General features: G+C 43.6%; 1 protein-coding gene across 3 annotated transcripts in view; it reads left to right on the top strand.

Moving 5' to 3' along the window:
* LOC137563140 (aminopeptidase N-like) overlaps window positions 1-14590 on the top strand; it is a 155991-nt gene that overhangs the window by 118842 nt on the left and 22559 nt on the right. For all 3 annotated transcript variants that reach the window (XM_068275235.1, XM_068275234.1, XM_068275237.1), the window contains exons 9-12: window positions 1298-1363; window positions 7264-7329; window positions 8717-8892; window positions 10853-10929. In XM_068275235.1, the coding sequence (XP_068131336.1) occupies window positions 1298-1363; window positions 7264-7329; window positions 8717-8892; window positions 10853-10929 (385 nt within the window). The remainder of the gene's footprint in view (window positions 1-1297; window positions 1364-7263; window positions 7330-8716; window positions 8893-10852; window positions 10930-14590) is intronic.

The following is a 14590-nucleotide window of genomic DNA, read 5'->3' as shown; positions in this document are numbered from 1 at the left end:
CTGTGCATAGAACTCTCAGTAAAGAACATTCCGTACAGATCACCTAGCAAGGATGTCACCACCAGTAATACATTTCAGAATGTAAATCAGGGAGAGGAAAGATTTTACAATGGACAAACACTGACTATACTTCAAGGAATGAAAAGGTGATTTTACGGCTCCAAATTCTTCCAAAAAATGAAAAATCTAATTTAGGTAGGGATCATCACACTTGTAGACCATTTAAAGCGGTATAAAACCCTGACATAATATTCAATAAACATGTTTTCCTACTTTTTTATATGCCATACGGTTATCATATTTGCTTTTGTGCATAAGTATTATTATTCATTTAGAAATTACAAGTTCCCAAAGTATACTTTTTTTGCTCTGAGAGCTGACTTTGCACTTTATTCATAACTGTTTTTTTTTTTATCTTGAAATATAAACAGAAATGCTTTCTGACTGTCTGTCTGTGTTCGGGAGAGTCTGTAGTGTCAGAGAAGTGTTTGTTAACATTCCTCACTTGATACAATTAAATACCAGATAACATTATCTCCAGTTCGGATGCGTCCAGCTTTCCAGCTGGTAGTTTTTAAGTCCTGTATTTAACCCTTTGAAAGCTGTTCTACTATAAAAAAAAATGGTGGTAGTATATAATATGTTGTAAAAAATGTTTTAGAGCAAAGAAGAAATGCTGGGTTTCATTGCGCTTTAAGGCGTCTTTCCATGCTTGTTTTTCACACACCATGTGGACTCCTATGTAATTACTAGTCCTGATGCCCATGTCATAACGGGCACAAGAGAACTCCATGTGTGTGCGTGCCGGCAATCCCCTTGTGCCCACGCACCTGGCATGACCACAGGCATACCCCTGTGCGCAACCAACCACATGCACATTAGTGCGTGGCCGACCCCCATGGCTCAGTGCCTGCGCAATCAACTGACTCAGACGCAGCACATGGACACAAGTCCCAAGACCTTTATTAGGTATGATTTGCAAAACAGCACATAGTATTTATTAGGTAGGATTTGCAAAACAGAACATAGTGTTTATTAGGTAGGATTTGCAAAACGGCACATAGAAAGCTGTCAGTTTTTAAAACCCAGACAGAAAAACACATATACAGTTCCATAGGATAACATAGATGTGCAGGCAAGTGTGTCTGCAATGTGTAAAAACACATGGGAATTGTGCAAGTGTGACCACTGTCTTAGATGAAGATCCTATTTAAATGCATAGCTGACATCAATACAACTCCTGTAAACACTTTTTCTATTTATCCCATGAATCTAAATTTGTTTTTGTTTTTCTTAGGGTGCCTCCGTTATTCGAATGTTGTCCAGCTTTCTTACGGAAGAGCTGTTTGTTAAAGGACTGACCGTAAGTTTTTCGCTAATATACACTATATGTCTCCATAAGCATTCTACAGCCATTGTTCCCTAATCCCTATCACCACTTTCATCAACGGTCTGTCTAAAACTGAACAAAAAATTATTGATCACATATGGTATGGTTAATAGATCACTGGCGGGTTTGATTGGAATTTGCCAGTAAGATCGACTTTTGTATGGCTACCTATATATTACAAACATGTGGTAAAACTAGATAAAAGATTGTACAATCAGATTGTATAATGTAAATATAGCATTACAAGTTTGCTTGTTTCTGTATAATTTGTTATTTCATGCTCTTTGATGATGTTAAAGAGCTTATATATTGGATTAGGAATCCAAATGATTCATAAGTATGTAATAGTGCCAAGAGGGTTATTTTTCCTAAAATTGTGCTTTATGGTTGTGATACCGGTATATATCTGTAAATAAAGGTGTTATTCCCTTTAACAGAGGTTGAGTTTCAGGTTAACCCAGCAAACAAAACAATTTCAATCAAAACACTGTTGAACAAACAAACAATTGCCTTTAAAAGCAGTTTGTGTAAAAAAACGATGATGTTCAAAGTAGATGCCGAGCAGAAGCCCATGTGAACCAGCCAGTACTTTCCAGGCACAGATGTTTTCCTAGTCCTGTACAAGCGCTCACTGACCTCTGACACTAGTCAATGTACAAGCGCTCAGTGACCTCTGACACTAGTCGATGTACAAGCGCTCACTGACCTCTGACACTAGTCAAAGTACAAGTGCTCAGTGACCTCTGACATTAGTATTGTACAAGCGCTCAATGACCTCTGTCACTAGTCAATGTACAAGTGCTCACTGACCTCTGACACTAGTATTGTACAAGCACTCACTGACCTCTGACACTAGTCAATGTACAAGCGCTCAGTGACCTCTGACATTAGTATTGTACAAGCACTCAGTGACCTCTGACACTAGTCAATGTACAAGTGCTCACTGACCTCTGACACTAGTATTGTACAAGCACTCACTGACCTCTGACACTAGTCAATGTACAAGCGCTGAGGGACCTCTGACACTAGTCAAAGTATAAGTGCTTAGTCACCTCTGACACTAGCCCAAGTGCATGCGCTCAGTTGTCTCTGACACTAGTCAGTGTACAAGTGCTCACTGACCTCTGACACTAGTATTGTACAAGCACTCACTGACTTCTGACACTAGTCAATGTACAAGCGCTGAGTGACCTCTGACACTAGTCAAAGTACAAGCGCTTAGTGACCTCTGACACTAGCCCAAGTGCATGCGCTCAGTTATCTCTGACATTAGTATTGTACAAGTGCTCAGTGACCTCTGACACTAGCCCAAGTGCAAGCGCTCAGTGACCTCTGACACTAGTCAAATTACAAGCGCTCAGTGACCACTGACACTAGTATTGTACAAGGGCTCAGTGACCTCTAACACTAGTCAAAGTACAAGTGCTCAGTGGCCTCTGACACTAGTATTGTACAAGCGCTCAGTGACCTTTGACACTAGAATTGTACAAGCGCTCAGTGACCTCTGACACTAGTATTGTACAATGGCTCAGTGACCTCTGACACTAGTCAATGTACACGTGCTCAGTGACCTCTGGCACTAGTATTGTACAAGTGCTCAGTGACCTCTGACATTAGTCAATGTACAAGCGCTCAGTGACCTCTGACACTAGTCAATCTACAAGTGCTCACTGACCTCTGACACTAGTATTGTACAAGTGCTCATTGACCTCTGACATTAGTCAATGTACAAGCGCTCAGTGATCTCTAACACTAGTCAAAGTACAAGCACTCTCTGACCTCTGACACTAGTATTGTACAATCGCTCACTGACCTCTGACACTAGTCAAAGTACAAGTGCTCAGTGGCCTCTGACACTAGTATTGTACAAGCGCTCAGTGACCTCTGACACTAGTATTGTACAAGCGCTCAGTGATCTCTGACACTAGTATGGTACAAGGGCTCAGTGATCTCTGACACTAGTTAATGTACAAATGCTTAGTGGCCTCTGACACTAGTCGATGTACAAGCGCTCAGTGACCTCTGACACTTGTCAATGTACAAGCACTCACTGACCTCTGACACTAGTCAATGTACAAGCGCTTAGTGACCTCTGACACTAGCCCAAGTGCAAGTGCTCAGAAATTGTACAAGTGTTCAGTGACCTTTGATACTAGTCAAAGTACAAGTGCTCAGTGGCCTCTGACACTAGTATTGTTCAAGTGCTCAGTGACCTCTGACACTAGTATTGTACAAGTGTTCAGTGACCTCTGACATTAGTCAAAGTACAAGCGCTCAGTGACCTCTGACATTAGTATTGTACAAGCACTCAGTGACCTCTGACACTAGTCAATGTACAAGTGCTCACTGACCTCTGACACTAGTATTGTACAAGCACTCACTGACCTCTGACACTAGTCAATGTACAAGCGCTGAGGGACCTCTGACACTAGTCAAAGTATAAGTGCTTAGTCACCTCTGACACTAGCCCAAGTGCATGCGCTCAGTTGTCTCTGACACTAGTCAGTGTACAAGTGCTCACTGACCTCTGACACTAGTATTGTACAAGCACTCACTGACTTCTGACACTAGTCAATGTACAAGCGCTGAGTGACCTCTGACACTAGTCAAAGTACAAGCGCTTAGTGACCTCTGACACTAGCCCAAGTGCATGCGCTCAGTTATCTCTGACATTAGTATTGTACAAGTGCTCAGTGACCTCTGACACTAGCCCAAGTGCAAGCGCTCAGTGACCTCTGACACTAGTCAAATTACAAGCGCTCAGTGACCACTGACACTAGTATTGTACAAGGGCTCAGTGACCTCTAACACTAGTCAAAGTACAAGTGCTCAGTGGCCTCTGACACTAGTATTGTACAAGCGCTCAGTGACCTTTGACACTAGAATTGTACAAGCGCTCAGTGACCTCTGACACTAGTATTGTACAATGGCTCAGTGACCTCTGACACTAGTCAATGTACACGTGCTCAGTGACCTCTGGCACTAGTATTGTACAAGTGCTCAGTGACCTCTGACATTAGTCAATGTACAAGCGCTCAGTGACCTCTGACACTAGTCAATCTACAAGTGCTCACTGACCTCTGACACTAGTATTGTACAAGTGCTCATTGACCTCTGACATTAGTCAATGTACAAGCGCTCAGTGATCTCTAACACTAGTCAAAGTACAAGCACTCTCTGACCTCTGACACTAGTATTGTACAATCGCTCACTGACCTCTGACACTAGTCAAAGTACAAGTGCTCAGTGGCCTCTGACACTAGTATTGTACAAGCGCTCAGTGACCTCTGACACTAGTATTGTACAAGCGCTCAGTGATCTCTGACACTAGTATGGTACAAGGGCTCAGTGATCTCTGACACTAGTTAATGTACAAATGCTTAGTGGCCTCTGACACTAGTCGATGTACAAGCGCTCAGTGACCTCTGACACTTGTCAATGTACAAGCACTCACTGACCTCTGACACTAGTCAATGTACAAGCGCTTAGTGACCTCTGACACTAGCCCAAGTGCAAGTGCTCAGAAATTGTACAAGTGTTCAGTGACCTTTGATACTAGTCAAAGTACAAGTGCTCAGTGGCCTCTGACACTAGTATTGTTCAAGTGCTCAGTGACCTCTGACACTAGTATTGTACAAGTGTTCAGTGACCTCTGACATTAGTCAAAGTACAAGTGCTCAGTGACCTCTGACACAAGTATTGTACAAGTGCTCAGTGACCTATGACACTAGTCAAAGTACAAGTGCTCAGTGGCCTCTGACACTAGTATTGTACAAGCATTCAGTGACCTCTGACACTAGTATTGTACAAGCGCTCAGTGATGTCTGACACTAGTCAAGTACAAAAAGGTGAAACTCCGCTCAAAACCTCTATCAGCCGACAGTGCAGGAAAACGGGCTGCTCATACCCACAAATCCATATAGTGAATGTGAAATCTGTACTATGTCGGTTGAAAAAATTCCTTTATTTTGTATTGTACAAGAGCTCACTGACCTCTGACACTAGTCAATGTACAAGTGCTTAGTGACCTCTGACACTAGCCTAAGTGCAAGCGCTCAGTGACCTGTGACACTAGTATTGTACTAGCAGCACTCAGTGACCTTTAACACTAGTATTGTACAAGTGTTCAGTGACCTCTGACACTAGTCAAAGTACAAGTGCTCAGTGGCCTCTGACACTAGTATTGTACAAGAGCTCAGTGACCTCTGACACTAGTCAATGAACAAGCGCTCAGTGACCTCTGACACCAGTATTGTACAAGCGCTCAGTGACCTCTGACACTAGTCAATGTACAAATGCTTAGTGGCCTCTGACACTAGTCAATGTACAAGCGCTCAGTGACCTCTGACACTAGTCAATGTACAAGCGCTCAGTGACCTCTGACACTAGTCAATGTACAAGCACTCAGTGACCTCTGACACTAGTCATTGTACAAGCACTCACTGACCTCTGACACTAGTCAATGTACAAGTGCTCAGTGACCTCTGACACCAGTATTGTACAAGCGCTCAGTGACCTCTGACACTAGTCAATGTACAAATGCTTAGTGGCCTCTGACACTAGTCGATGTACAAGCGCTCAGTGACCTCTGACACTAGTCAATGTACAAGCACTCAGTGACCTCTGACACTAGTCAATGTACAAGCACTCAGTGACCTCTGACACTAGTCATTGTACAAGCACTCACTGACCTCTGACACTAGTCAATGTACAAGTGCTCAGTGACCTCTGACACCAGTATTGTACAAGCGCTCAGTGACCTCTGACACTAGTCAATGTACAAATGCTTAGTGGCCTCTGACACTAGTCAATGTACAAGCGCTCAGTGACCTCTGACACTAGTCAATGTACAAGCACTCAGTGACCTCTGACACTAGTCAATGCACAAGCGCTCAGTGACCTCTGACACTAGTCATTGTACAAGCGCTCACTGTCCTCTGACACTAGTCAATGTACAAGCGCTTAGTGACCTCTGACACTAGCCCAAGTGCAAGCGCTCAGAAATTGTACAAGTGTTCAGTGACCTTTGATACTAGTCAAAGTACAGGTGCTCAAGGACCTCTGACACTAGTATTGTACAAGCCAGTGACCTCTGACACTAGTCAATGTACAAGTGCTCAGTGACCTCTGACACTAGTATTGTACAAGCGCTCAGTGACCTCTGACACTAGTCAGTATACAAGCGCTCAGTGACCTCTGACACTAGTCCAAGTGGAAGTGCTCAGTGGACTCTTACACTAGTACTGTACAAGTGCTCAGTGACCTCTCATACTAGTATTGCACAAGCGCTCAGTGAACTCTGACACTAGTCAATGTACAAGCGTTCAGTGACCTCTGACACAAGTATTGTACAAGTGCTCAGTGACCTCTGACTCTAGTACTGTAGAAGCGCTCAGTGACCTCTGACACTAGTCAAAGCACAAGTGCTCAGTGGCCTCTGACACTAGTCTTGTACAGGTGCTCAGTGGCCTCTGACACTAGTATTGTACAAACGCTCAGTGACCTCCGACACTAGTTAATGTACAAAGTACAAAGCTCCTTGATTAGCCGATGTCAAATCGTCTTAAAGTAGGTGGAGATTCTTCACCAGCTGTTTCTTGTAGCACCGACCAAAGGTTGTCAAAGTTGTCTGTGCTCCACCCATTTGAAATCTGAACAGCACAAACAGCTTGCTGTTAACTCCACCCACCACCCAGGTCATGTGACAAAATTTGTAAAGCAAAATGTAAATTTGCTTATTTGACATATTGTAGTGACATTTGGGCGCTCTGCCTACTGATCTATCACATGGCAGACAATACGGTAATTATTTAATTTCACCTGTAAGTAAATAGATATGGGTACTGACAAAACTCTCTTCTTTTCCTTTTTAGTCATATCTGGATCATTTTCAATATGACAACACAATATACAGTGACTTATGGACACATCTACAGATGGTAATTCAAAATACAGTACTTAAATGTTGGACATATATATTTAACTTAAAGGGTACTGCAAGTGAGAAACAGGAAATTTGGGTGCCAGTTAGCGGCAGAAGTTTGGGCGTTGCCATAGTAGCCGATTGCATTATCGTTAGGGACGGCAAATCTGGGCACCCACAATACAAAATACAGGCACTCTGCTATTTGTAGCTGTATTTAGTATTCTGGGTGACCCCAATATTTATTGGATGCTGCAGGTGTCCAAATTTTGCCTCCTTAACAATAATTCAATGGGTGCTGGGGGCATTCATGTTTTGGGTGTTTGTTCTGGATGTTTGAGGTCCTTCACTTAGCAAAGAGAAGGAAAGCAGTGGTTCTGTGTTTAGCCAAAAAGAGAACCTAGTAGTAGTACATTCATAAATGTCACTCTGCGTCCAGCCCTACCAGTCCCAAACTGCATCCAGCCCCAATCTCTGCCACCAGTCACACTGCTCCCATTTCCCTTATTTAGAGATGTCGGCAAACAGCTTGCAAGCTGCTTGCCGCGAATAGCGGGCCCTGTATTACTTCGTCGCAATGACCGGAAAAGTACGCCTGCCCGTGTCTGCACGCGTCCTTTAGTGCGCATGCCCTGGCCCGGCGGTGCGCATCCCGTACTTAAGGAAGCGTGTAGACACAGGCAGGCATACTACTCAAGGACATTGCGACCCGGAAGTAGTACGCGGCCAGAATGCCCGCAGAGATTCACTGGCGAGCTGTTCACTAGCATCTCTACCTTTTTCTGCCACCATTCGCACTGCATCCAGCCTCAATCTCTGCAACCAGTCGCACACTGCATCCCGCCCCAATCTCTGTCACCTGTCACACTGAATCCCGCCCCAATCTCTGTCACCTGTCACACTACATCTTGCCCTAATCTCTGCCTCCAGTAACAGTGCATCTCACCCTAATCTCTGCCATCAGAAAAAGTGCATTCCACCCTAATCTCTGCCACCAGTAACAGGGCATCCCACTCCAATCTCTACCACCAGTCACACTGCATCCTGCCCCAATCTCTGCCTCCAGTAACAGTGCATCTCTCCCTGATCTCTGCCACCAGTAACAGTGCATTCCACCCTAATCTCTACCACCGGTCCCAGGTCATCTCTTTCCAATTTAGGCCACCAATTTCAGATAGTTCCACTCTCTGTCTCTCAGTAATTAAGTCTCGCTGCCACTAGTGCAGTTCTGCCCTTGCCCTGTAATTTAAGACTAGATTGCTATGGGTCTTTCTCTCTCTCACTCTGTTATTTACGTCTCTATCATTCTATCTACCTATATCCCGACTTTATCTTTTTTGTAAAGCAAAACCTTTCAGTATCACTTTCAATTAAACAATTCATTATGTATGTGTTTGTTTCAGGCTGTTGATCGTCAGACTTCTGTAGAACTCCCAACTAGTGTTACAACCATCATGGACACCTGGGTCTTGCAGATGGGGTTCCCGGTGGTGCATGTAGATACAGAAAGAGGCGTAATATCCCAGGCCCACTTCCTGCTAGACCCAGAGTCACCTCCTCCTCCTGCATCACCATTTGAGTAAGTAAATGGTTTACTGAATATTAACGGACAAATACATTCTAAAAAATGTTTTGTAATAATTGATTAGAAAAACAAATCACAACATGTAAAATAAGCAAAGAAAAGCATGCCCTTTCTGATGTGTTATGTATATGTACAGTATATGTATGACACTTTGCAGGGAGCAGCCAATCAGCTTCTTCCAGTCTCCTTGGAAATGGAATGTTCATATCTGCCTGCTCCACAGAATAGTTCATTATTAGCCTTGCCCTCAATTAAATCACCGTTGTACCGTAACATAGTAGCAAACACAGAGAGACTCAACAAATTGGGGATGAAAGTATCTAGACATATAGGGGCATATTCAGAATCACAATCTATTATTTTGCCAAGTACGACTGGGTCGTGCCTTGGGCTTGGCAAGTACAGGGCTCAGTATAGGGTAGAACACATAACACAGATACAGAAAGCAAATAACGATTAGACAATTTGCACAGAGTTTGAAAAAGCTCAATATTGTGCAAGGTGCAACCATGCAGTCAAGTTCTATTAGACAACAGGCGTGTGTGTGAAGAGAGTTCAGAGAGTTCACAGCTGAGGGGAAGAACCTGTTCCTGTGCCTTGAGGTCCTTCTTAAAGCGAAACCTCCAGCCTGAAGGGAGCCGAGTGAAGAAGTGGGAACCTGGGTGTGAGGGATCGTTAGCAATCCTCAATGCTCTGGAGTTGTAGAGGAGGTCCAGAGGGGAAATTGCCGATGATCCTCTTTGCTGATGTGATGACCCTCTGTAGTAGGCGGAGGAGCCAGTGTACCAGACCAGGATGGAGGAGCAGAGGACAGATTTGATTATGGCAGAGTAGAAGCTTGTTAGAAGTATTTGGCTCATACCAAACTTCTTCAGTTGGCAGAGGAAGAATAGCCTCTGCTAGGCTTTTCTCTCGGTGGAGGTGGTGTTGGCTTTCCAAGACAGGTCCTTGGAGATGGTAGTGCCAAGGAGGCGTCCACAGGAAACGCTTTCAACTACTGTGGCATCAATGCAGATTGGAGGTGAGGTGGGGGCGTCCTAAAGTCCACAATCAACTCAACGGTCTTTAGTCGTTTAGTCGTTGAGGCTGTTCTCCATGCACCAGTATGGTGCATGGAGAATGGCCTCAACCTAGTGGTGGTATGCCTGCTCATCATAATTGTTGATGAGGCAGACTATGGTGGTGTCGTCGGTGAACTTTATTACTTTGACAGAGTTTGCTGTGCATCTGCAGTTGTTTGTATATAGGGAAAATAGGAACAGCGACAGTAAACTGCAGTGAGCAGATGTGCGTGAAGTCTTACTGCAGGATGGGTAGAGCTGCATCATGCATTGCATTTAATGTACCAGAGCCGGATCATCCACAAGGCAAATCTAGGCAGTTGCCTAGGACCTGGAGAGTCTAGGGGCCTGGTGGCTGTTAGCCTCCACCAAATCTTACTAAAAAAGCCAGATGACCATCAGTGGTGGACTAAAACTGCTATCTTGCCTAGGGCCCCATTTTATCTTTAATCCATTTCTGAAAGTATTGCATTACTCTCTACTAGTGATGAGTGAAAATGACGATATTCTTTTCGCATACATTTTCACGAAAATAATGTTAAATTTGACTTTCAAGTGAAAATGCCATCGAAAATCATTTTGTAATAAGTTTATGATTTTTTGCGAATTTTCACCCTAAAAAAAGTTTTCGTGCTTTGCACAAATTTTCATGGTGAAAATACAGATTTTTTTGCATTTTCCATATTGCAAAAATACAATGTATTGCTTCAATATTTCTCAACATTGAAAATAGCATTTTTAATGCGAATTTTCGCAAGCAACTCTGTTCTCTATTCATCGTGCAGTAAGACCTTACTCACGTTATTCTGCATGCACATCTATGCCAACACTATATTTCATTTAGGAAATGTAGTTTGTTTACTAATAACTTTAATGCTCTAACATCATTTCAGCTACATCTGGAAAGTACCCATCTCATATCAGAACAGCACCGGACAAATTGGACAATATTGGCTTCTACAGCCTATAGGTATAAAGTACAGTTTATTTCAATCTCTTTTTGCTTAGTACTATTAAACTTCTGCTTAACCTGTTATTATATGTCAAGACCATACTGCCTGCATGCAACTGTTTAAGTCCTCAGGGACTTCTGTGCCTGGAGAGGTCATGGTGCACACCATACAGGCAGAGTTTGAATTCTTCACGAGAAGAAATGAAAAAGGATACACAGCTCAAAGTTGGCAATGTATGGTCTGCTTGTATAATGTGTATCAGGCATTCTCCAGGCAGAATAGACTAGGGTCTGTGATATAACAGCTTTGGAGTCTGACTATGCCCAACAACCATGTGGTAGCTACACATGTTTGTTTTGTAGGTGGCAGTACCCCAATGATATAGGGCATACCAGTGGGGAAAAAAGCCTTTCATTCACAGACACTCTCCCATGATAATAAACGTACAAAGTGAAATGGTGGTGATCGCCTATGAAATCACCTGATGTGGGATGCTGTATTCAGGCTCTGTGCATATGCCTGCTTGGCCACTGTTGGCAATGCACCCAGTCAGTAATGGATCCCCACAAGTCTGTCTCTGGCCATTTTGGTACCCCAGGGAAGGCATCTTTTGTACCCCCCACCAAGAAAAATTACATAAATTAAGACCAAATCTAAAATAATTACAGCTTAAATGGCACATTAATAGCACCTGCTATATCATCACTATGCCACTTAGGTTTCTTTTGTTAGCTAATCAGTAGTGCCAATTCAGGTGTTAAAATGACCATGGTTTCCTTTCTTAATGGAACTGTTGTAGAAGAATTTCATAATATTAAAGTGAGCTAAGTATAGCTCCGTGGTGCCCCCTCCTGCAGGTGTCACCCTAGGCATCTGCCTGGTTGCCTATAGCTAAAAAGAGCCCTGGAGCCTCACTCACAGTTCCACTAACTGACCTTAGAGAGAAGTTCCCTGTGTCAGCTAACAATCATGCAGTGCGCTCAGGAAGTATTGCCTGTAGTTGTGTTCCACCTCTGTGTCTCCTACTATTACTAGTTTTAAGGCCTTTCTCTTTCACCCCTAGGGTGGATTAGTTAGTACTTAAACTTTCTCCCTACAATCTTAGGGTCTGGGCATACTGAGCTGATTTCAGAAATCTGTAAGGACATCAGGCAATGCATAGACAGAACACTCTGATGAACACACTTAGTGGGTCCTGACAAAGCACTAATAAATGCATCTCTGTGTGCCAGGGGCGTCTCTAGCCATTTTGTCACTCCAGGCGAGAAATCCTGTGGCACCCCCCCCCCCCCCCCCCCCCGTGATTGCCCCCAGTCCCATACCCCGCACCCCTCATGGTGAACACCACTCCTGTGGTGAACCCCACCCTCAAGACCTGCGAAAATCATAATGCAGCAGCGTTTCACCAGAAAATGTACTTATTGCGGCATGGGTTCACCAGAAAATAGTTGTTATGCAGCAGAGCGTTTCACCATAAAATATACTTATTGCGGCATGCACTCACACACACCACACACAGTACACACACACACACTACACACACACACACACACACACACACACACACACACACACACACACACACACACACACACACACACACACACACACACACACACACAGTACACACACTGCACACAACATACACACTATACACAGTACACACACACACACACTCTAGACATGCACAGCACAGTACACACACTATACACACACACACACACACACACACACACACACACAGTACACACACTGCACACAACATACACACACACACACAGTACACACACTGCACACAACATACACACTATACACAGTACACACACACGCACAGCACAGTACACACACTACACACACACACACACACACACACACACACACACACACACACACACACACACACACACACACACACACACACACACACACACACACACACACACACACACACACAGTACACACACTGCACACAACATATACACACACACACACACACACACACACAGTACACACACACACACACACACACACACACACACACACAGAGCACACACAGAGCACACTATACACAGCACACAGTAGACATACACTATACACATACAGAGATAGGAGGAGTGGAGTGAGACTGAGAATAGCCTGAGATGGAGCAGTTTATCTGTATTGCAGTCCCACATTACACAGAGACTAGTTGCTGGTAATAGGACTGCTGTCCCTGCCAATCTCTTACACAAGTCAGCAAGCAGCCCTCCTGGAGTCTAGGGACTGTCAAAACTTTTCAACCTGTTTAAGACCTTATCTGCACATGCAGTCATTATAACAATGGGGAGAGACCAGACAGATTTTTTCCCACTGACCCTCCAGACGAGTTCTACATCATGCTGTGTATATTTACCAGCTAGCCTGCCCTCTAATTGCACTTTTATCAGCTAGCCTAGTATTTTACATTGCCTTACATCAACAAACCTGAATACAGCAGACACAGGACCAACCCTAAATCATTGAATGAAAGGCGGCCTGGGGGGAAGTCAATGCCTGGCTGCTACACAGTCTCTACATCCACTCAGTTAGCAGTAGCAGAGAGAGAGGGACTGAATTCTCAGGAGTCGGACTCAGGAGCTGATGATGCTGTACTCCTCGGATCCCTGACTATGAGGAGTGCCTTCTCTCACTGACTCATTCATTACTGTGGTTCTTTGAATCATTGAGCTGAAGTCCAGTCAGCCCCGCTGCTGCTGCTGCTGTGTAAACTGACACCTGAGTCAGCTGAGAGGCATTTCTTCTCTCACTACTCAGTGCAGAAGCGCCCTTGCCTCTTCCTGTCGCCTTAGGCGAAAATTTATAGCTGCCTAATGGCTCGGACGCCTCTGCTGTGTGCCCATCTTCTTGGCCTATTCACTGTAGATGAATGGGTCAGCAATGCAATGGAGAATAGTGCAGGTGCAATTTTTTTTGTAAAACGCTCTGCTACTTGTCTTGTATTATTACGTTTGTGCAGGCCTTAAAGTGGACCTGAACTCTTGTACAGGACAGAAGGAAAACATAGAGAAATGCACTCTGTATGCATTTAGAGAGTTTGACCTATCTAATTCCCCCTCATCTGTGACAAAGCACAACTTTAATTTGATCTCCCAGCTGTGTCCGCTGGCTGTCTCGGCAGAGCAGCAAATTTGTAAACACAGGGACCCATATGCAATTCACTTTTTCTCCTGAGTTTTCTCCAAGGTGATATTTTTAGAACTTGCCATAAAATGCTTTTTAAGTCATCAGCAAGCAAGAAATTACTAAAAAATAAATTAGATAGTACTTTTTCACCAACTTTTGGGTACTTTTTCAATTGTAAAATGCTGAAAATTTAGTTTATAGAGAAGATGAAAATGATCTCCTGGGAGATAACTCAGGTGAAAAAATTAATTGCATATAGGCCAGGATGTTAACACTATGTCTGCTTCAATGAAAGCAGGAAGTAGATACACTGCAGATTTATTGCAGGATTTGTATCAGCTGCAACAAAGAAATGTTTTTCTTTAAAGGAGCTCTGTCGCGAAAATCTTAAAATTTAAAATACATGTAAACACATACAAATAAGAAGTACATTTCTTCCAGAGTAAAATGAGCCATAAATTACTTTTCTCCGATGTTGCTGTCACTTACAGTAAGTAATAGAAATCTGACATTACC

The sequence above is a fragment of the Hyperolius riggenbachi genome, chromosome 3 (assembly GCF_040937935.1).
Source record: "Hyperolius riggenbachi isolate aHypRig1 chromosome 3, aHypRig1.pri, whole genome shotgun sequence".
Classification (NCBI taxonomy): Eukaryota; Metazoa; Chordata; class Amphibia; order Anura; family Hyperoliidae; genus Hyperolius; species Hyperolius riggenbachi.
The sequence above is the reverse complement of the archived record's forward strand: the minus strand, read 5'-3'. Positions and strand labels throughout refer to the sequence as shown.